General features: G+C 39.6%; 1 protein-coding gene across 2 annotated transcripts in view; it reads right to left on the bottom strand.

Moving 5' to 3' along the window:
• npepps (aminopeptidase puromycin sensitive) overlaps positions 1-24,630 on the bottom strand; it is a 131,334-nt gene that overhangs the window by 3,050 nt on the left and 103,654 nt on the right. For both annotated transcript variants that reach the window (XM_035401028.1, XM_035401021.1), the window contains 8 exons: positions 19,890-20,029; positions 19,320-19,454; positions 16,467-16,686; positions 14,927-15,069; positions 10,358-10,414; positions 8,862-8,969; positions 8,580-8,735; positions 1,409-1,456 (listed from right to left, as the gene is read on the bottom strand). In XM_035401028.1, the coding sequence (XP_035256919.1) occupies positions 1,409-1,456; positions 8,580-8,735; positions 8,862-8,969; positions 10,358-10,414; positions 14,927-15,069; positions 16,467-16,686; positions 19,320-19,454; positions 19,890-20,029 (1,007 nt within the window). The remainder of the gene's footprint in view (positions 1-1,408; positions 1,457-8,579; positions 8,736-8,861; positions 8,970-10,357; positions 10,415-14,926; positions 15,070-16,466; positions 16,687-19,319; positions 19,455-19,889; positions 20,030-24,630) is intronic.

Raw genomic sequence — 24,630 nt, 5'->3', positions numbered from 1 at the left:
ATGCACCTCGTTATTACACCGATATCGCATCAAACAAAAGCTAGCAGACGTTAGTTTGTTCGATTTCAACCATAGACCGTATAAAAATAGATTTCAACGCTAAGTTAACGCGATGTTGTGCTTCGTTTCTTCTCGATTTTGCCGCAAAACGAAATCGAAGAAGAAAAAACTGGAAGCCAGGGCTGGCCCGTGGCATAAACAGTCTATGCGGTTGTTTAGGGCCACGACCATGAGGGGGGGCCACACGATCCAATGTCTATCTAAGGTGAATAACGTTATTCATTCCCTATCGCGGAACTAGCGGTATTCATTTTAAATGGAATGGCAACCAAACATTTCATAAAAATGTAAGAAGGATTTTACGAAGCGAATTCCCCCCACCCACGCTCAACAGAATTGAACAGCGCATCCCGCCCCCCCCCCACTCGATGGAATCCGACAGCCCCCCCCCACCAAAATCCTAGGGCCGGCCCTGTTGGAAACCGTACTACAATGTGGACTTGCGCTAAAAAAAACAATAGGTCTTTGTTTCTAACGTTAGACATTTAAAATGAAATAACTGATTGAAAAATGAACACATTCATTAGAAGGACAATATCAGTCATGAAAAGCAGAAGTGTTATAAAGTGTAATTCCCCTTTAAGGCTTTTAAATTCATTAAGGGGATTAACAAAGTGAACTATAAGAGGTACTTCAGATTGAGTCATGTAAGTAGAACGAGGGGACATAAATGGAAATTAGCATAGATAAATTCCGTACAGACACTGGGAAGAATTTTCATTCTGAGTAACCAATGTGTGGAATAGCCTGCCAGGTCACGTAGTAGACACAGAATATAATTCTGGTTCTCGGCCACCTGTCAACATATGTGCAACATTTCATCCAAATTGGAGCAAACTATCAAAGCTTTGGCTGCTACAGACAGACACACACATGCTTGCAATACCCCTCTTGCATGAGCTTTGCTCGCATGTGGTGTAATAACTGTAAGCAGCAATTAGAGGGGCCAAGCACTCATTGCCACAATGACCCCAAAAAAACAGTGAATGGCAGATCAATCTAAAGTCATTGTGTTGATGTTGGCTTTGTGCATGTGTATTCTTTAAACTTTGGATGATCGTGAAGTGAGCTTCACAATTTTTGATCTTGTCCCAGAATGTGTGGAAACCAAACTTAATGCAATTCCGTCACCCCAAAAGTGTACTTTCGACCTCTTGACTTTTAATGCCAGAAAAACTCATTTTTTCACTGATAATTAAATTATATAATTAAAATGATGCAGTTATAAAAGGATCGTGTCATCTTGTTCACCCCCTGGTCAACAATTCATAGCACAGCCTAGATCCACTACAGGCATGTCTTCCTGTGCTTCAAGGCTGATGCTTAAAGCCCTTGGCATGATCCTCACCTTCACTTCGGCTGCCATCTTGTCCACAGCAAATCCATCAACTGAAAGCTATAAGACAATGCACATAATTAGTTAATGCCCTACAGTGGTACAAAAAATATGTCTCCTCTCTGTTTTTGCTTGTGTTACAACTTTTTTTTCAGTCCAAAATTCATATTGAACCCATATTGAAATTCATTTCCCAAACTTCTATTTACCTTCTGTTTTCCTACTGACATCGCATCACATCAATCAACCAACTGTGCCCTGTAATCTGTTCCCTAACGTCTTCTCCAGACCATCTCATCCAGCAAACTCACATTCATCATTTTCAAATCATACCCCTGTTGAGGAAACAGACTAAGGACCCTTCAGATTCCCATAATTATCAGCCACTCTCCATACTCACCTTTCTGAAGTCAGGTAGAGCATCATCCCTCTCTTCTGTTCTAATCCAACACAATCTTCCCACAATTTTGGCAGCATACACTGCAAGTTGTCATTCCAACCCTAACACAGCACACCTCAATGAAGAGCTAGAGTTCTTGCTGAACTGGTAATTGGTACAATCAGGTGTACCAAATTAGGATTGAAGTGAAAATTTACAGGAATGTAGATCTCCAGAACAGGGTTGGGCAGCCCTGATCTAGAAGATTTTGCCTGTATGGCTAAATCTGGCACATTTACATGGTGCATCTAAGTTCTCATGTTTTCTTAACCTCTTAGCGCAAAGCCCCTAGTGGTCAGCACGCTGGAGTGCCGAGATTACTGAACTCAGACATTCAGTGCTACTGTAATCAAAATACGAGTTAAAAACAGAAACGCTTTGTTTTAGTTTTATTAGTAGATGATACACGACAACTATGCCGAGTTTTGCAGCGCCACCATTGTCGCTCTGGTCGTTTATTTAACAAGCTCCCCCTCCCTGCAGTCTCATCTGCAACTACACCCCCCACCCATGACATAATGAACAATATTGTCTATCTGGGCATATATAAACATATTCTTTCACCACTCAAAAATCGTATTCCGTCATAGCAACAATATAAACCCGACATTAGCCCTAAGATATGCCAATACAGCAGTGAAAACGCTGCTCACTGAATAACGAAATAAATGAGACAAAGTTTTTAAAAAATGATACCATGTCATTCTACAGTCAATATCTGGGACTAAATATTGAATAAATATACAACCTTACCATTGGTTTTATTCATAGTGATGTCCCTTTTGAGACTGAGTGGATATATATTCTCTTGGACAATCTGTTTGTGAAATATACGCGCATTTGTGATGCCTGGGCACTTACCTGTGCGTAATACCCCACTTGTTGTATACGGCGTTGTCGCCCTTTTTAGTAGTCTGGCTTGATTGACAATTAGTTTACTCAGTAGGCGAGAGTATAAGCTTTCTAACGATGCATAACATGTCTAATTTTCCTTCTGGAATAGCGTTTTATAGGTCAGCGTAACCAAAAATCTTCTTATCATCGCATTCACTTACGCATTCACTCTGTGGTAGCAGTAAAAGACGCTGCACCTAACGATACATTGTCAACGATTTTTATCATTTCTTGGAAAATACTATTATTATTGAGGACTTCTGGGCATAGCTAAGCCATATGTTTACTGATAGACCTATCTGACATTGTTTTCTGGAGCAAAACAGAATCGGATAGAACTAGCATTGATTTACTGTCTCTGTCTCCATCTACTAAATACAGATCAAATTTCATCATTGCTATGTAAGTATTACTGCTCAAAATATTTTGGTTATATACGTTATTTTTTTAAATGAGTGTCTTTAAATGGGTTAGTGGTATTATATAATGTAGATATTTCACACTGTAATGTCAGCGTTAGTAGTAGTTTTCGTGATGCAGGCAACAGTGATGACGAGAGTGTTGGAACATTGCCAAAACGTGGTGGACGGTTGAAAATTGTTTTCATGTCGTCCCATCCCCATACAAGAAAATATACGAGAGTACAGAGTATAGAAATACATACAAGAGTTAATTATTAAGTACTGTACAGTGACTGACAATATTTTTTGCATCATCTTTAAATCCGATATCAATGTTCCATCTTAAACCATCATAAGGGGCCCATTTATCTGCTTTACAATGTACAAAAAGCATTCCTTTTTGGAGAGATTTTGGATATGTTTCTGGACACGTAGCTATTTTAGACCACTGTACTGACAGAAAGCTTGTAATTACCACTTGAAAATCATGCAACAGTGAGTTTCTTGAGTAAAAACAGTGGATTTGTAGTGAAATACATGAATTTGTTGTGATTTACAGCAATGCATAATTTAGACATTTTGGGTAGATTTGGAGACACTGGGTACACTGCTTAGTTTTTGCTTCATAGATCTTTAGTAGTTCTACATATCCACCCTTAAATTTTATGAACTTGTGGTCAAGAAGTTTTTGAGCCAGGACATATATAGTTTAACCTGCTGTATATATGCAATCTCCCAGTATTTAATTGCGAATTAAAAAAGAGCAAATTCATTTTAGATTTTTTTGCTTAGACAATTGCATTTGTGGCACTTTATTTCTTATTCAAATTATGAATATAAAGTAATCTAAGATAGTATTGTAAATGGTACAAATGTCTTGCTTCATTTAAGCCATTTTCAAGTCTCTGTTGTGTTCACATCTGGAGTTATAAAGCTTTAAATAGGGTACTCCCTAAATGGGCAAGGATTGGCCAGATTTGGCATGTGCGCTAAGGGGTTAATGTGCACTGTCCCTTTCGTAAATAAACCTTAAACCTTACGGTCCTTTAGCATTTTGGGTCTGTCATCTCTTTGCATGGTTTCTCATTCCATTTGCATGCTGAAGATACTAATATCTTTTCCTCTTTCCCTCCATCTTACACTCAGGTCCCGCTTGCCTGAAGAACTTCTCATGCTGAAAGGCGGACTTTTTCCAAAAGTTCATTAAAAGAACATTAAATAAGAACCGAAACCCTAACATTGTAAAGGTCTGGACAGAAATTATGGAAGACCAAATAAACTGATAATGAATTGAATAAATAGGCATTGAAATAAATATCGATTTATTTTATTTAATAAATCTTATTTCATGATGTTATTTCTGAAGGATACTTTGCACATTAGCTCTATTAATTTCCTTGCGTATTTATTCCTACACATATTTATTTCAAGTCATATTTATTAGGGGTCCAAGCAGCAAAGCTGGTGGAACCCTATTGAATCTGTTAGGATTATTATTATTATTATTCTTATTATTTTTCTCCGCTAAAATGTCTGAGGCTCAGCAACCATAAGGTACACCAACCTAATTTGGTAGGTGGGTTCCTATGGCCCCCCACTACTCAGGCACTAAAAATCACCTATGTCGGACAGATGGTGGCGCTATAACAAAGGGTCATGTTTAAAAGGTCATGACTCCCACACCGTAAGTCAGATCAACACAAAACTTCATCGACCGATGCATCTGAATGTGCTCTCCAACTTTGCCATATTGTTTGCCTGCCATTTGGAATTTTTCATTAGTTGGGGTGTGGAAGAGCTGGAGCTCCAAATCTAGGTGTTACGACATCTAGTAAACTTCTTTACGGCAAGCGACATCCATGGCGACGCAAGTAATCCGACACCGTAGGGTCTAGTTTTTATCAGTGAGGGGAGGGTCTGAACGTCGGGGAAGCAATGGAAGACAGTGCCAGTCAGAGTGCATGCTAGGCTATTAAAGGTTTGTTAGTAAAAGCTTTTTGAGAGGATGAATAATTACTTTTCTTTGGCATGGATCCATTTGAAGACAGTATCGGGTGAGTTCGTTCAGTCTTTACATCTGTCATTATGGTGAGAAATAGCTAAACCATTTTATTGGTAGGTTTTGAGTTTCTGTGCAAACGCGCGAAAACACGCTGGTTTAATAAAACAATGATGGCAATACAAGTATAGTCCGCTTCGTTCCGTTGCTACCATAACATAACAAACTATCTTGTGTCTACAGCTGCAGTTTCTCGCTGCAATTTCTACCATTGAATATAAACAAAAGACGCAATTCATGCTGTAGTCTGCCACTGTCTAAATAAATAATATGGTACTCCGAGCGCAGGTAGCAGGGGTGGCGAGTTGATATTTAGTTTTTTGTTACTAAAAGTTTGTTAGTAAAAGCTTTTTGAGAGGATGAATCATTACTTTTCTTTGGCATGGATCCATTTGAAGACAATATCGGGTGAGTTCGTTTAGTCTTTGAATCCGTCATTATGCTGAGAGAAATTGAATTCTCAATTTAATCTCTAAATTGACTGTAAGCTTAGGGTTGTAACTAGGTAGCTGTTTCGTAGGTGACTTAACTAGTCTTAACTATTGCTTGTATTTTTGCATAGACTGCGTTGTTGCTGTTCTTGTTGTTCTTGTTTGCGTTAGTGTTAATCAGTTTAACCTACAGGGTCCAAGTTGAACTAGGTTGTTCCCTGCACTTGGAACGGTAGGCTACTGCCCTCTAGGGTTTTCGACACACTTGTTCCTGGTTATGGATATACACTTTGTGGTATGTCGCTCTGGATAAGAGCGTCTGTCAAATGCCTGTAATGTAATGTAATATTCCGTAACAACAAGATAAACCCGACATTTGCCCTAAAATATGCCAATACAGCAGTGAAAACGCTGCTCATTGAATAACGAAATAAACAAGACAAAGTTTTTTTAAATTACACCATGTCATTCCACAGTAAATATCTGGGACTAAACATTGAATAAATATACAATCTTACCACTGGTTTTACGCGTAGAGATGTCCCTTTTGAGGCTGAGTGGTCATATATTGTCTTGAATAATCCATTTGTGAAATATACGCACATTTGTGATACCTGGGTAGGCTACCTTCAAAAATAGCTGTGCGTAATACCACACCTGTTGCTTACGGCGTTGTCACCCTTTTTAGTACAATTTGGTTTGATTGACAGTTCATTTATTCAGTAGGTGAGAGTATAAGCTTTCTAGCGATATATATAGTATAACATGCCTGATTTTGCTTTTGGAATAGCGTTTTATAGGTCAGCGTAACCGAAAATTTTCTCATCTGCCAATGTCTAAATAAATAAAACGGTAGGCTGCTCTGCGCGCAGCACGCAGGTCGCAAGTTAATATTTCGTCTTTTGTTTCGTTTTTTCTCAATGGCGTATTTATTATTTGAAATGTGTATTTGTGTTATTATTCTATTTGTCTCTGTGGCGCTCTGAAATGTGCATTCTCTGCTAAGCTGAGCAATGGATTGGAATATGTGTCTGACGTAGTGTTGCACAGTATACCAAAACTTCAGCACTTTCTCAGTACTTAAAAAAAAAAAAAAAAGAAACGGTTCGGTATTAGAATAGTCCAACGTTCGGTAGTTTTGAGTCAAATGTAAAAGCCAGGGAAATGTGTCTCCTACATTACTGATTGAGAGGATGAAAAGTGTAATTTGTCAGAATCTTCGCTACATTACATTACATTACAGGCATTTAGCAGACGCTCTTATCCAGAGCGACTTACACAACTTTTACATTGTATCCATTTATACAGCTGGATATATACTGAAGCAATTACGGTTAAGTACCTTGCTCAAGGGTACAACGGCAGTGTCCTTACCCGGGAATCGAACTTGCGACCTTTCGGTTACAAGCCCAGTTCCTTACCCACTGTGCTACACTCCGTCCTGACATGCTAGATGGCAGTAGCAACTAAGGTTGCCAAGTGAGGTGACGTGCGCTTGTGCATTCATTCGCTGATACAGCGCAAGCTTCGTTGATTTCAGTAGCATAGGTGTTCCAATTTGTAAATATTTTATTATAGGAAGATGATGAATTATTATTAAAATATGCTGTTTTTAGATCTATTTAAAAGTGAAAGACCTGTTTAAAGATTATTTAGTTTACAATTGTTAAATTTTTGAAATATAATTAATATATTTTTCTATTGTTTAGTGTTGTAACACTATAGGCCCATGCTTATTAATATGTTGAACAGGCTTCAACTTAAAGATTGTTAATAAATCAGGTTTTTAATGAACTGTGAATTCGAAAATGAGGTCAACCCTTGTGGACATTACGTTTCTGATCTATTAAGGTAATTTCAGTATCGTTAGGTACCGACTATTGAATCAGTATTGCTTCAATATCAAGTATCGTGATACTAAACCTGGTATCGGTATCAAAGTCAAAATTGTGGTATCGTGACAACACTAGTGTGACGCTTTTTTTAGTTGCGGCGCAGAAACACTGCAGCTGTACATACATGCTGGGCCATCTAAGTGTTACGACATGCCATCTAAGTGTTACGACACAGTAAAGGCCTTTACGGGAAGCGGCCAGTACACATCCATGGCGACCCACTAAGTCATCCGACAGCGTCTCTTAGCACAAAATTGGCCATAAGTCATCCATTTTTTATACAATCATCATGATATTCAGTAGATATGTTGTGTGAAGGTATATGATCATGAGGACAAAGCCATTTTAAAATCGCTCCATAGGGGGCGCGATGGTGCCAATGCTTGGACCCCTCCCAACGCCACTTGCGGCTTTAATTTCCACTTGCATTTATTTCATGTAATGCAGTTTCATTCATTCAAAAAGCACCCCAGGAGAATAACAAGGGTCACTGATATTAATCTGCCAGGATTTTTAATATATTGATCAATGTCTCTTTCATTCAAGTGTGTTGTGAATGCACAAGGTTTGAACGTGATACTGCCCCCATTTAACTCACAGCTTTCCTGCCAACACGGCAGTGTGAATGGATCGAGTCACGTGATGTCTGGAGCTCTCGCTATGGGACCTCTTCTAATGTAAAAAGCCAAGGGGTAACCAAAGATCATGGGTGTCAAACTCCAGCCCCAAAGGGTCACAGTGTCTGCTGGTTTGGGGTGTTCGTGGCACCAGTGGTTCAATTTGAATCATTGACTGGATAAAGAACCCATACATCTTGTTTTCAAGGCCTTAATGGGTAGCTGATTGAAAGGAAACAAAAACCAGCAGACGGTGCAGCCCCCTTGGAATTTAGTTTAGTTTGACACCCCTGCCCAAAGGGATTAACTCCACTTCTCTCTCCATATAGTAGCAGTGAGCCAGGCATCTTTCTGCACAACATCTACACTGAGACTGAGACATTTTCTAACAAACATACGAACTAGTACCAATACCCAAAGCTACTCTTCCATGGTTTGAGGTCTTACCTTAATAAGGCGTGAGATAAGGAATCCTCCCTGATAACGGTTATGCAGCTCCTCCCAGTTGTCCTTGACAAACTTCCATGCTGCTTTCCGGCCTTGCTTACTGCTTCCAGCCACACCTCCAATCACTGATACAGTGTCCTGGGGCCGCACCTCTTCCTGTAAGCATTTACAATTCGCGTAGGTGCACACAGGTGAAAATTTATGAAAATGCACACAAACAAATTTAAACAGCTTAGCTAAAGAGTCACTCTTCGATTTAGAACAACAAGGAACTACACATACCGAAAGTGCAAAAGTGAGGACTTTTTGGATAAGGTCAGGGGCAGAGATGGCTCCTAGGACTCTCTCAATTCGGTTCTTCTCCTCTTGCATGTCAGCCTGCTTGTGAAGCTGAGAGAGTTTGCATTTGAACTTTCAGCCGGTGGAATAAATCAAATTTCAGTTTTTACACAAGGTTGTAATTTATTCATAAATTAAATAACACTGATTCCATAAAACAATGCATTGCATTCCATATCTGCTTAAATGTTTAATGAATTTTAAAAAAGCTGTGGATAAAAATGTTAAATTTGTATTTTTCTAAATGATTCTCCAAATTGGCCAAATTTTTATTTTTGTTCTATGTGGCCTGTGATGTGTAAAATAGTCCGTCCACGACATTTTTTGAGTTTGAGCACATTAGGGGAGTGCCACAGCTACAATGGCCCTTATGTAGGCCTGGGTTACAGGGACAGCAGTGATGTGAGAGGCAAAGGAAACAATTTCAAAATTATGTATAAAACTGGAAAAATAGTGTGCTTGTGACTGTGTGGGTTCCATTCAGGGTTGGGCCAATGGATGCTCCTGCATCAGACTGATGTGAACTCTGAAAATTGATGATTGCATTGCATACATGCAGGGATGGGGGGGTTCTGATTGGCAGTTTTTTTTAAAGTTTTTTTTTTACATTTTTAAAATGGTACAAGTTTTAAATAAGGTTTCTTCATTGTTAGACTAAAATGCCTAAGCAGAATTTAAGATAATCCTACCACTATAATCAATTGGGCTTTATATTTAATTGTCCTGCGTTTAAAAAAAATTGATTTGAAACAGAACCCACTTGTTGCCCTTTTATTTAATCAGGGAAGGTGGTCCATTGGGAACGTTTCTCTTTTTCAAGGACACACAGGAAGAAATGCCAAAGAACAGTTTCAAGTGGGAAGAGAAAGAGCCCCTGGAGAAGTTTTTTGGGTTAAGGGCCTTGCTCAAAGGCTAAATGAGTTCTTCATTTCTTGTCTAGGGACCCAACTTCACCTCTCCAAATACATGTCAGGATCCCTACATGTCCACCAGGGGCTCGAACCAGCAACTTCACAGCTGCCAGTCAATCACCCTACTTAAGTAGCTTATTTGCCTCATAGGTTATGATATTTACATAAAGCTATAGAAGTGCACTATTTTATTCCTAATTATAAGGAGAAGCTGACTGGAAAGCACAAATCTGAGGGAAATTCCCCCACAACATGATCAATGATCCATGGCTCATTAAAGGTGATCACAAGTGGAAACTGAATCAATGCGTACATGTGAAAAATATATATATATATTTTTTTTAATGGCGAAATTGAATCTGCAGGGTAGAGCTAAATTAATTATGTTGCCATTGAGGCAATTCCCCTTAAGCTCTCAAACTATAATGCATTGTTTTCGACATCACAATGTGCCAACCATCACCAATGCCAATCATTTTTAGGTGATAGATTATGGTATCGTAAATTGGCCCAACCCTAGTTCCATACCTTCAACATTGTTTCCAACGTTGCACTATCTCCATGTTTCAGCACAGTTAAATAAACCTGAAATAAAAACAATGTGAATAACAGGTAAGCAATTGGTTTAGTCAGCTCTTTAAAAAAAATATTGCACACCTACAGTACCGTAACAAATTATATGTGCCCCCTTCCTGATGTCCTTTATTATTGCATATTTGTCACGCTGAATGGTTTCAGATTGTTAGACAAATGTACTATCAAACATTTCAGGTCTTGCCACAGCAACTTTATTGGGTTCAAGACAGGACTTTGACTAGGCCACTCCAAAACTTTTATTTAGTTTCTCAGCCATTCAGACGTGGACTTGTTTTTATGTTTTGGATCACTGTCTCACTTCAAAATCCAATTAAACTTCAGCTTTAGCTCAGGGACAGATGACAAGCTATTTTCCTCAAGAATTTTTTAATACAGGGTAGAATTCACAGTTCCTTCAATAATGGCAAGTTGTCCTGGTACCGAGGCAGCAAAGCATCCACACACCATCTGTGAAATGCTGTATTTGCTTTATACCAGATATAATGGGATCCATGTTGTCCAAATAGTTCCACTTTTGACTCATCTGTCCACAAAAGGCTCTCAAAAGGCTTGAGGATCATCAAAGCGCTTTTCTGCAAATGTGAGACAAGCATTGATGTTTCTGTTGGTCAGCAGTGGTTTCAGCCTTGCTACTCTCCTATGAATCCAATTTTTGCCTATTCTCTTTAATATTGTGGAGTCATGAACACTGAACTTAGAGGAGGCAAGAGAGGCATGGAATTCTTTGGATGTTCTTCTAGGATCTTTTGTGACTTCCTGGATGAATTGTCGCTGTGCCTTTGGAGAAATTTTGGCAGCCCGGCCACTCCTGAGAAGATTCACCACTGTTCCAAGTGTTCTTCATTTGGAGATAATGACTCTCATTGTGATTCAGTGGAGTCCCGGAGCCTTAAAAACGGCTTTAACACTTTCCAGACTGATATATTTCAACTTTTTTTCTAAGCTCTTCTGGAGTTTCCTTTGATCATGGCATAGTGTTCTTATAAGCCGCGTTTCCACCAAAAACTTTTAGTCCCAGGAACTACTTTTCAAGGAACTAAAAGGTTCCTTCAGCCCATGGTTGTCTGCGTTTCCACCGCGGTCTAAAGTCCCGTGAAGATTAGGCAAATTAGCCCATTGACGTATGAAAAAGCGACGTTGTCGTCCGTCCATCTGTCCTATGATTTCTTCTGTAACCCCATACTACCACCAAAGTAGCCTACATTATTTTCTAATAACCGGGACAGCCCGGAGGGGTTTATTCCACTTATATACAACGGGCTACCAACAATGACTGTATATGGTTACTTTTGTATTTATTGATTTTTATCGATTGAATCACCTAGAATTGAAATATTCTTCTGCAGCCGTTTGGGCATATTTTACCGTTGTCAAGCAAAACTGTCGTTGGTAGTTGAACTTGGACCGTTGTTATGCAACAAATAGGATATAACAGGCCAATAGTCAGATTGTAACTGTTTTATATATCCTCTCAAACACATTCATTATGTTTATATGCGAACGTTCACTTTCATGTCTTGACATCCGAGGCGACAGAATGCATTCACATTTCCAATATAACTGGCAACAACAGCAGAAAACATGCACACGTTATAAACTATTTGCTGTTTGATTACTTTCTCATCGTCAATTCCATATAGGCTAATCGCAAAATGACAAGAATAGAACGAAAACTCGGACTTGCGTGAAAATTTAAATTAGCAGTGGTACAGTCACCGTTTGCTTTCCTTCAAAGTTACTGCTAGCCGAGCAGCGAAGTGTGCCCTCCAGATGCAAACCATGCACCATAAATTAGTCCATAGTCTTCCTGGTCTTTTTGTGGAATTGAAGAATGGATTTTATGGCAGTCTGAAAAAGCAAAATGAACCTGTTACTTTACCCTGACAAAAAGTGCGCAAGGTGATTTCCAATTTTCTTTTTTCTTTCTTGTATCACCAATGTAAATTACGCAGAACTACCGCATACCTCACATAACTGTATCAAATGTTTTGAGTCAATTACAACGGGCTAACAAAGAAAATCCGGAAGAAAATATTCAGCAACCGAATTAATCCGTTTGAATGTTTTGGTACGTAATATGCTGTCCCAGCACGAATGCTTAGCATTTTATAAAACGAATACTAAAGCAAGAAAAGAACAGAAGAGCACACGTTATAATTCCAAGACATTGGCAGGCTATAACCAAAACTAGGCTACTGCGCCGCATAACATACAAGTTTGATTTGAAGTTATGATGAAAATTAATCGGTTTGCGGCTGTAGATTTTTAAACATGGCGGTTGAAATAAAACTAATAACACTGCAAGTAGTCGACCAATCAGAAATTTTCAGCGCTTGCGCCCCACCCCAAAGGTTCCGGTACTTTTGGAAAGTACTACCCCCCGATCAGGAACTTTTTTGGGGGTAAAATAAAGCCCCCGGAACTAAATTTAGACCCTAGTTCCTGCGGTGGAAACGCACTGAGTTCCTCAAAAGGTTCCTAGTTCCGGGGTAAAGTTCTTGCGGTGGAAACGCGACTATAGAAACTTTGAGGTGACCACTCCACTCTGACAGTTAAGTTCAATATGAGTGAGGTTTTAGGTTCAACAGGACTAGCTGTAATCAAGCCTGGCTGTGTTCAAATTAGTGGAATCTAATTATCAATTAAATTGAATTAATTGGTTGATTGAGTAACTATGGGGGCAATTACTTTGACACATGGGTGATATGGGTGTTTGGTAACTTTTACATGAAATAAATGAAATTATTTTTAAAATGTGTTTAATGTTTAAGTCAGTTTCCCTTTGTCTAATATTCTGACTATAGATCAGAAATCATTCAGTGTGACAAACATGCAATAATAGAGGAAATCAGGAAGGGGCAAATACATTTTGACAGCATGGTATGATTAGGGCTGTGATTTCCATCACATAACCTGCAGGGATTTGAACTTCTATTTCAATGCTTATCCTCCAGCCGTCTCCAATTGCACAGTCAAGTTACTAAGCATACAACAGATATTTAATTGAGGTGTTCATAAAACAATTAGTTGACTTAACCTGGGGAGAGTCAGAGGAAGGTCAGTGAACATGGATGGAAGTTTAAATTCTACAAAAAGATGCCTTTGAGAGAATGAGTGTAACAGTATCTGGCTGGTACACCAAATACCAAAGGATTGAATTTGAATTTGAAATAAAAAATAAATTATGTAAAGAAGATAATATAGCGACATTTAAAAACTTGAGCAGAGACTGGATGTTAGTCAGGATTTAAGGATGCATTCTTACATGTTAATATTCCACTGGAAAAAAATGCACAATCCCAAATTATGTGTATGTTAAAGAATGCGTGTAATTAAAGAAGAGGTCATTCCATCAGCTCAGAAGCTTTGACACAAGTGTGCTGCAGACCCCTACTTTGCATAAAATAAAAATTTGAGAACTGATTGAAACAACTGAGAGCATATACGTGGTCATCGAGTTTCATTTCGTTTTTCACTTTGTTATAACGACCATTTAATTTTTTTTTTTTTAAACAGGAAAAATATACTGGTTGTATCAAATCTAGGAAATATCCAGCTGTGATATTGACTGGAGGGCCGTGTGATATTGACTGGAGGGCCGTACGGTCCGTGGGCCAGCGGTTCCCCGCGCCTATCCTAGAACCATGATAATTACTTTCATAGCACATAAACGAAGATGATAATGATAATAATTATATGACTAATAACTTGCACTTGCAGTAATTTAGAGCTGCCTGAGCAGAAAAATTTCATTTTATTTTTCTTAAAAATGTTTTTGCAATTTCACTTTTAAAACTTTTCTGTTAGATCACAAGCTTTAAATAAAAAATTTTAATGTATAAAAATTTGTGAAATCTGGAAGCCGTTTCAACAGCCTTAATACTTTTTCAAGGCAGTATAATTTGACCCCCAACCTGCTCTCAGCTCTCAAATGTGATTTATAACTGTACAAAGCTTTAAAATGTTGAATGTAGATTTAAGGCTTGAATCTGAATTATCATTGTGAAACAGACAACACAGCTAGAAAAAAAAACAAATTAATCCAAACTGAATATACTGTATAGATGACATTTGTTTCACACTGTCCACTACAATGAGAGCTGTAAACCAGACACTGCTGCCCATACCTTCTAATGAACCTCATTTTTCTGAAAAACCCCAACCCTTTCAAAATGCTGTGGCACAACACCACATACAATAGAATATTGGCATTTGTAATTTTCAGGTTAAAGCTCCACTTTTACAACATTAGGTATATTCCAATAGATTTCTGTTCTAAAACAGTAAACATTCCCACAGAAGCAGTGCAGAAATAATTATTTTAAAAATCCTTAATTGTTCTGACTTGGCTTTTCCCTTTTAATATTTCTTCAGAAGGGGGGGATAAAACACCAGGAAAAATGTGCAATGTTTGATAAGAAAATTATAAGAAAACAAAAAAGGACTACATTAGACGGGGAAAAGATGAAAACATGTGGGCAAATATTGTAGTAAACATACTGGACTCCGGAGATCTGCGGAGATAATCTGCTTGCCATCCACATGATCCTTGAATCGCCTTCGTGCTTCCTCCAGCGTGGGCTTGTGACCAGCCTTACCTAGCTTCCCCAAGACAAGGCCTCTCAGCAGGGCATCCAAATGGCCTGGGAAGGAGACAGGATGACAGTCACAACTGGCAGAATAAATGAAATTCTGAATTAATAGTAAGTGATTGATTGATTGACTGAAATTCTTTATTGATCATAAAAATACAAGTGGCCCCTCTAGCCAGAGATGCCCCAGATACAGAAATCATCAAAAGGATAAAAACACAATAAAGCCCAAAGGCTTATTTCCATTGTGGTCCTTTTAGGGTGTGTAGCTTTTTTTGCATGGTGAAATCCAATCACACATGCAGACAACACTGAACAGTGAACATTTGGGGTGCATATAAATGCAAATAGTGTAAGTATTCAGTCTGTGACCAGCAGATTGTCTGATTACTTGTGCATTTATTTAATCAATGCAAGATGTATAAATGGGGCCATACACTATTTACACCTTGGTCTGGAGTGAGGGCAGAGTATTTGTTATGGGCTGCTAGTCGAGACAAAACATGTAAGACAGGTAGCACATACAGATCATTTAACGCCCACATTGGGAAATTTACACACTGCCAGTTTTGAGAGCGACTACCAAATTCAGGAACAAAACTGAATACATAAATTGAACGGTACCTCATTAAAACAGAGTGGAGTAGAATGACAAAACTTTATGTACAAGAATCGAAGTCTCTCCGCTTTCCCTGATCTCACAATGGCTGTGAATGTGTGCCATTGTGTTGTATCGACATCTTATTGGATACAACGCGATCACATGATTGTGCACTGTGACATTTGCATACGTATGTGCTTATTCACGTAATATAATCTTGGCCAAGTAGCAGCTAAATATTTAGTAGTCAGCTAAAGGTAATTAACTGCAGAAAGGCCTGTATGATGGCAGTGTACTTAAAGATGCAGCTTATGTGTATATATATATATACACACACACACACACACATACGCACACACACGCATACAGTGCCTTCGGAAAGACCCCTTCACACAATACCCCACAATGACAAAGCGAAAACAGGTTTAGAAATGTTTGCTAATTTATTAAAAATAAAAAACTGAAATATCACATTTACATATCACATTACATGATATGACACTCAAAATTGAGCTCAGGTGCATCCTATTTCCATTAATCATATTTGAGATGTTTCTACAAATTGATTGGAGTCCACCTGTGGTAAATTCACTTGATTGGACATGAAATAAATAAATAAAATTTCCCTAACACAAAATCTGAACTCGCACATGGCGTCGACCACCACAAATAAATTCTCAACCTGTGGAAAACACTGGTAGGCCCTTTGTCCCCTTCCACATTCAACAGCAAGACTATTCAAATGTATTTAGATTTTGGTTTGTTTTGTTGTTTTGCGTACCTGTTTTGTAATAAATGTTGTTTGTATTACATGTGATTTACATTTGGAGGGCTGAGATGGACTCACCTTCTCCTTCTTTGCAGTCCCAGCCCAGCCTCTGTCCAATGGGTGTGAAAAGATCACGTATGAACTCCTGGATCTCCTCATGGAAGTCAGTGTGAGACAGCAATGAGGACAGCACCCCTAGGTTGCAGCTCAGGTCGCTCCACACAGTGTAGTTTGGCTCATTGACAAAGGCCTCCATTACCATCAGCACTTCAACAGTGCTGATCATGCCTGCACGGGACTGTGGAAGAGGATAGGTTTTGGCATTACTGCACTTCTGACCCTAGGATGAGCTACACAAAAGCTTCAGAAATGCAAATTAAGAGAACAAGGTATGCCATCCACCAAGGCTGCTAGGGCACAGTTTATACTTCCTTCAGGATATCCTCAAAAAAAACAAAAAAACAAAAAAAAAACTTGATACTAACTGTTTGGATGAAATAACCACCCAGTACTTTCAGTCCATACAAATATTTTCATTTACTTAGCTTGAAAACCAATTGTAATGGTAGAGGCCCACAGGCTACTATGTAGTGTTGGCTGGGGGGGGGGGGGGGGGGGGGGGGGGGGTTAAGCCCTTTGGGAAGGGTGTAGCTATAACTGAATGTGTATAATGTTTCAATGGCATATTTTAATATTTCTTTATTAATTGGATCAGTCCATGGATTTTGTATAATTGATTAGCAGTACTGGAGGAGGCATTAGGGAAATTAAGGGTACCCATATATTAATTCATTCATACATCACCGTAATGCAATAATAAGCTTTTGTTCATGCTAGTGCGTCGATGATTGGCACCCCATCTTAACCCATCCTTCATTGTCAAATTGAATGTGGGGGGGGGGGAAACTTTCATTAGGCCCACTGCACATTACCAAAATAAAAAGAGGAAGACCCTTCTTCTCCAAGACACCAAAACCAACTACGACAACACCAACTTTTTCCTACGGCCACCTTAAATAGCTAACTCGGCAGGGCTTGAGGATGCTCGACCTGATAGGATGATGCTGAGTTAGGGTGTGGAAGGGAGAGGGGTCAGGCTCATTTATGACAAGGACTGGCCTATTAAAAGCTGACAATTTACTTATTAAAATGACCTTACACTGTAGAGCTAAGCTAAGCAGAGCTAAGCACCATATTATCATAAGATTCATTGTTTTGGCCTCTAATAAGACCTACCGACAAGCATGTGAATAGCATTATAAATTAACACAATTTACAATTATTATGAATAACAAGCTGGAATCATCCAACTGATGTTGAGTTAGACTATGCTGAGAACAAGATATAACAATCCAACATGGGAAGCAGCTGCAAGTTACCAATGTTAATACAGTTATGTGTTAAAGTTCTCTTTTCTATATTATGAACAAAAGCCTAATGAATTGTAGCCTACATTACCATATAGGATTAAGGTTCTTTCAGCGGGTGACATTGGCTTGTGTTAGCCTGTGTTGTAGACACTGCAACTAGAGACAGCGTCTGAACAAATAAGTTCCTTTGTATTTTGGTGAAGCAAGTGAAATACTCCTCAACCTTGAACCTCGAGTATCTCTCTAACTAGACAACCAATAAAATGTATAAGAACGACTGGCACCTTTGAGGCCATTTAAGGCTACCTCCCTGAAATGTCCTCCATGTTTGCTTTGAACTACTGAGAAGCAACAGACATATGGCATGTATTAAAGCTGCTTCTTCCTCCCTTGTCCACCGAGTGTCAGCTGTTGATGTAATGTCGCTGGAGTGCATTTATACTTTTTGCTCATGACAACAACCACAGTCAATGTCCAGCAACAATAGAATGTTCATGAACGTTCTGTAATTTCAGTCAAGTGACACTCCGTTGCTGTACTATAAACCAGCCTTAACGCAGCACAGCAGGGGCTTGTTTATGTTGGCCCGGTCTGAGCCTAGATAAAGCAACAGGGCAGATGTAAAGACCAATTAGATTTGTTCTAAAAAAGAAAAAAAAGAAAAACTCTAATAATAGCAGGGATCGCGGTAGCCCAAGACATAGCTAGCGATGCACAGATTTTTGACGGAGACTCTGAGGTAACGCGAACCAATGTGCAACTAATGGGAACATTATAAGGTCTTATTTAATGAGTACATTTGTAAAATGTGCCTTTAATTACCAAACTGTATTAAAGTGGTAAAGGAATTACAGCAACTTCAACATTTAATTTTTGTTATGTGTTCTGCCTGCTATCTAGCAAGCTAGCAGTGATCTTCAGGTGCACGCTGTAATGTATACTCAAGGTAAAATTTAGCAAATGTTCCAGGTCACATGGACTGGGGTTGTCGTGGGGAGGGCAAATAAGCATAATATTGGCATGAAGCGTCCCTGGAGCGTACAATATTTTAAAAAACTATTAAAAAAAACTTTAAAAAATCGAATTAAAAAAGCCATATCAAAGCCCTTGCCCCTCGATTCCCATATGGTATGAAACGCAAATATCGGCCAGACATATCTGTCAATCCGATCGGTTGACCTCTAATCTAAACACTAGACATCCAACAAAAGGTAATCATCTGTAATCAAGAATAAAAATTAACCAAGATTTGCAACTGAACACCTTGCTGCAGGGTCGTCACATGCAGCCCAAGCACACAGGAGATATCGGGAGTTATTCTTTGCTAGTTCAGTATGCTTAGGTTCAAACTGGAAAGGTAAGGTTCAACCTTTTTTTTCTTTTTCTTTTAAGTACTCAAGCTTCTTTCTGACTATACTTGAAATACTATCATTGTTGATGGCCTCTTATTAACGTGCATTACATCCTCAAATACATTTGCAGTAACATTGACAAAGCAGAAACCATATCCAGGATAATTTATTGCAACACTTAATTTGACATGTTGGATGATATTGCTTACCAGAGAAAAGAGGTCATTCTGCAATCCGAGACGGTCAACAGGCTGTAATGTCAGGTCCCGAATGCCTGGCAGTAAGCTCTCCAGCATGCTGGAGCTGTACTGAATTCGGTAGAAGCCCACAGTGCCAGGGTTGATCTGGGGCAAAGAATCCCATAAACTATAAGCTTCGAAAGTGCATTATGATACACAACAGAACATTTTCAAGAAATATCAGAAGGAAAACTATACCATTTTTGCAGTGTCACATACTGAATGGATGATTGAAACCCGGCTGGGGTTTTTACCTCAAAAGTTAGTTGTTTAGTTATTTGGAAGATGCTTTCAGCCAAAGCCACTTATAAACAGGCATTTCACACACTAAGCAAACACCACTCAAGCTAGATGTAGGCAAAGTTAAAATCATCTTCAAGCACCTTCAAGATGCATGTCTCAAAAATGTTTTTTAATTTTTTATTTTTTTTACCCCTCACAGAGAGATGATACATCCTTCAACCCTCTTTGCTATTCCGAATACTGATCATGTTTCTCTGAAGACTAACACAGCAATCCACTGTCTGCTGAATCTCTTACCTTGACCCACTGGTCAGGGCCAATGTTGCTGATAGTGACAGAGGTTTCAGACATGTCCAGCAGTACACTGATTTTTGTGCAGCTGGGGTCTTCACTTGTGCAAATGCTGATGGGAATCATCCAGTTGGGGCAGTCATCACCTGGAGAAAAGGTAAATGCAAAACAAAAGTGACATCCATTTGGCTTCTGCAGCCAAAATTTATATCCAAATTCACTGCTCTAAATTGGACACATCTACAAAAAGCTCTCAACCGAATGGTTGAGCTTGGTCCACCATCTGACATTCACATACGGCTTAACTTATATAGCCGCAAAAAAATGATCTGATAGCAGAAAAATATTTTTGTCTTTTACCACCAAGAGAAAAGCAAATTCAGTGATGGCTCTTAATGCTGAATTGCAGCTCAATTGTGCTCATTGTCATATCCAAATACATTACATTACAGGCATTTGGCAGACGCTCTTATCCAGAGCGACGTACAACAAAGTGTATAACCAAAACCAGGAACAGCTAACAAATGAAGATATGGAACTCGCAATCTACATTTTCACTAAATATACCACACATTGACAATGTACAATGTACACAATGTATGCATTGCATATTTAATGCAATTGTTTTGAAAGTGCATGTTACAAGCTAGATGGGTTACATGATCTCAAAGCTGAGCTCTAACCTGGAGTGCCCTGTTCAGAAACAGAGCAGAAACGATATGAATTGGATGGCTGGAACCCAATTGTAGAAGCAGGCTTCCTGGAGTAGCCTATACTAGGCTGCTTTGCTGCACTATAAAGATTGGGACAGTGTAGCCCATGTTCTCCAGCAAGCGGCATTCTGGTTTGCTTGGGTTTAAAAAAAAAACAAATAATTCAAGCATGTTTTTAGTAGGTTGTTCTATGGAAAGGAAAACGAGGCTGGTTCTCCAAAAACACCAAAGTCCATAAATGGAAAAGTGTGCCTGGTCAAATTGAATGGAACATATCACCACTGTGGGTGTATAATCTCACAATCCCTCCACCTGGGTTTCCATCCACTTACAGTAAATATAAATAAAGAAGAGAAACTAAACGGACTAGGGCTCCCCCTCTCCTAACAGTATAGTTTAAAAATATTGAGCTGAGAGTAAATAAACTTTTTTCTACTTATATTTTCAATGCAGGCTATAAGTATTTGCACAGTGACACATTTTTTTCACCAGCATATTGGATCTAAAATTAAACAATGAATATAAGGTTAACGTACAGACCATTGGCATTCATTTTAGGGTATTGACATCTATATCAGGCAATCCACGTAGAAACTGCAGCCCTTTTCAGTCCCACCATTTGAGGGGATCAAAAGTAATGTGACAAATTAACATTCTAGTCAAATCATCATATTCAGTATTTTGGTTGTCATCCTTTGCATTCGATGACTGCCTGAAGTTTGCTACCCATAGCCATCCCCAGATGTATCTTTCCTAATGATGCGCCATCAGGTCTGTAATGCTGCCATCTTCAGTTCCAGTTTTTTTTTCCGGGGGCTTTCTGGTTTCATTCTTGTCCTCAACAAGTGAAACACAAGTGCAGTGTGATTCAGGTCAGATGATTAACTTGGCACATCAAGAGAATTTAATGTTTTTGCCTGGAAAATTTTTTGGTTGCTTTAGCAGTATTTGGCTCATAGTCGTATTGCAAGGTGAAGCACAATCCAATGAATTTTAAGGCATTTGGTTGGATCTGTGCAGATACAATGTGTCTGTCCATGTCAGCAGTCACATCATCAATAAAGACAAGTGAGCCAGTTTCAGTGGCAGCTGCAAATGCCTAAAGCTGGCAGTATACTCAGAAAGAAAAAAACTTCAGGATTGAGAACCACTGGCGAACATGTCCACGAACACTGTTGTCGGTATACTCAGTGAGAACACCATACCGTTTAAAGTCACTCCACGCCGCTGGTGCGTGAATAATTACGAGGCAGCTATTAACCGGGGCTGGAATCTTGCTCAGACCTCCGTCTCACAGTTACATCATGGAAGTATAAAGAGAAGGGCTACGCAAGATCACAACACAAAACAAAAAGTTTAAAGTGTTTAAAGTGGCTTTAGTTTATCTAGCTATGCAAAAGAAGAAAAAATGGCGAAGGATGGTACGTTCGCCCTCTAAATCAGAGTAGGATGGAGAATGAAGAGTTTTGTCTGTACATTCGGCAAATGTGGAGTTTAGACGAGGGGGTCCACTTTCTCTTATTTCCGAATGTGTGCTAGGCCTTTTGATAACTTGCGGAAACGAGTAGCACCATTCATAAAACATGCAGGAACTCACAGAATTCCCATCTCTACAGAAGAGAGACTGGCGTTGACTCTCCGTACATTAGCATGTGCAGGCTGCCCTCTGAATTCTCAACCGTGATGTAACCAACTGATAGGTTCCCTGTTTTAGGTACATGTATTACTATATATATATTAGACTGTATGTAGTGTATTGTGTTTCCCTCTCCTACCATGCTGTGACTGTAGTTTGCATGCCTGTATGTCTAGCACCTCTGTAGTGTGTCTCTGTATAACACCTCTAGTGTCTGCGGCAAGGAGGTCACATTCCTATGCTAAATGGATGCGAGGGTCCCCAGGAAGGGACAAGACCATTTGTCTCCGGTCCGCCACTTAACTCAACCTTTTGATGTGTATGACTAAAAACTGTATATCTAGACACCACACAGTGTGATAGGCAGAGATTCTCTCAGCGCAGCGCCCGAGTGTGCTGGGTCTGTCTCTCCCTTGCGCATTGAATTAAACCACAAATCCTCTGAGGAAACTTTGTCAGCGTGTTCTTCATCGTCCTGCATTTGACTCCACGAATAAGGGCAAAATATCCTAACACAACCATGTGATATTTGGACCAATAGCTGAGAGGGGAAGGTCGAAGAACAAGAAAGACATTTTCTAAAAGTTCTCCGTGGAGGCCATCACACACTGCACCGTGAGAACACACAACACCGCATCTTTTTGTTCTTCAGTTCTCATCTTTTTGCTCAAAAAGTTCTACTTCTTACGAAGTATACTGCCATAACACTACCTCTCCCATGTTTCACAGATTTGGGGGGAGGGGGGGTGTGGTGCTTTGGATCTTTAGCCGTTCCTCTCTCCTTAATATTAGGTCTCATAAACACCACCATTAAAATGTGTTTCAGTAACCATTTCAGCTCCTCAGTGGTTGAAAATTGTTGTTCATTTAAAACCCCTCAGAGCAACAATCAGAGACGTTTTTAAAATCCTTAACTTGTCTTGCAGTCAATGCGTACAGGATCTGATGCCAAAACCCACCCGTAAAATAATTTTCTTTACTTCAGAAATAAATGACGTACAGTTCCATGGGTGGTACTTTTGAGTTTCAAACATCTTCACATTTTTGCATTTTTATTTTATTTTATTGTAATAATCCAAGGGTGTAACTTTAGATCGAATATTGAGGGGGGTTGAAATGCATAAACCCCGAGAACTGCAACCCTGTAGGGGGGTCCAGAGGCATGTCCCCCAAGAAGAAAGTACAGCAGTGAAATGATCGGTTTTTGGTGAACCTTAAGGGGAAAATTGATCAGTCCTGGATCTAGACTGCTGTGATTGGGGGGGCAGACAGATTTTGGGGTGGGAAATTATTCAAAGCACAGTGTGTGTCATAGTTAACAAGCCTGCATTGCTTCGTGATTTTTACTCAAGATCACTGACTCAATCTTTTCCATTTAAATTTTTTTTTTTTTGGGCTTCTCAGCTTTTTTTTTATTGGACAGGACAGTGTAGAGAGACAGGAAGAACAGGGAAGAGAGAGGGAGAGACATGCGACAAAGGTCGTGCGGTCGGACTCGAACTGCCGACGTTGCGGCTTGTAATGAGCATGTGGACAGTGCTGTACAAGCTACGCCACAAGACACCCCAAAAAAGCTTTTCCATTTAATTTTATGCACATCACAAGTTATGCATTTAATATCAGACTCAGAGGTCACGTTAACGCTGGATTCTGCATCGTCCTGCATTTGACTCCACGAATAAGGGCAAAATATCCTAACAGTTTTGGCAACCACGAAGGGACAGGAAATATCTTCCACTTGAAACAACGAGAATCAACAAGAAGGTGAGTATCTTTTATTAAACACAACTTACCACCTTCATTAGGCGTTGATTTTCCTTGGTGCAATTGGGAAGTGACTCCTGTTCTGTATTTTAAGAAATAGTTACGTGGACGGGACTTTGATGTAACAACTGATAATGAGTTTGTCTTTTAATGTTGACGTCATTTTAATGTGGTAGTGCTAGCAGTATTAACAGAGTACACGGGAGCGTCAATCTGTTCAGTAACGTCTGCGTGCTGAAGTAGAGCACGGCAGCGTTCCGGACCACGTCGGGTCCTCGACGCTGAGTAACGCGTCAGTTTAGTAACGTGTGTCATATTGGACAGAAGGACACGTTCCGAGCCACGTCGGGCTCACGGGCGAAATAGCGCCCATTTTCCTAAGTAACGTCTGCGTGCTGGGTGAAGTCGCGTAACGTTCCGGACCACGTCGGGTCCACTACGCCAAGAAGAGCGTCTGTTTAGTAACGTGTGTCGGTATTTGACAGAAGGACACGTTCCGAGCCACGTCGGGCTCAAGGGCGAAGTAGCGTCCACTTTCCTTAGTAACGTCTGCGTGCTGGGTGAAGTCACGTAACGTTCCGGACCACGTCGGGTCCACTACGCCAAGAAGAGCGTCTGTTTAGTAACGTGTGTC

Source organism: Anguilla anguilla, chromosome 2, assembly GCF_013347855.1.
Source record: "Anguilla anguilla isolate fAngAng1 chromosome 2, fAngAng1.pri, whole genome shotgun sequence".
NCBI classification, from domain to species: Eukaryota; Metazoa; Chordata; class Actinopteri; order Anguilliformes; family Anguillidae; genus Anguilla; species Anguilla anguilla.
This window is presented reverse-complemented; position numbering and strand designations above follow the sequence as displayed.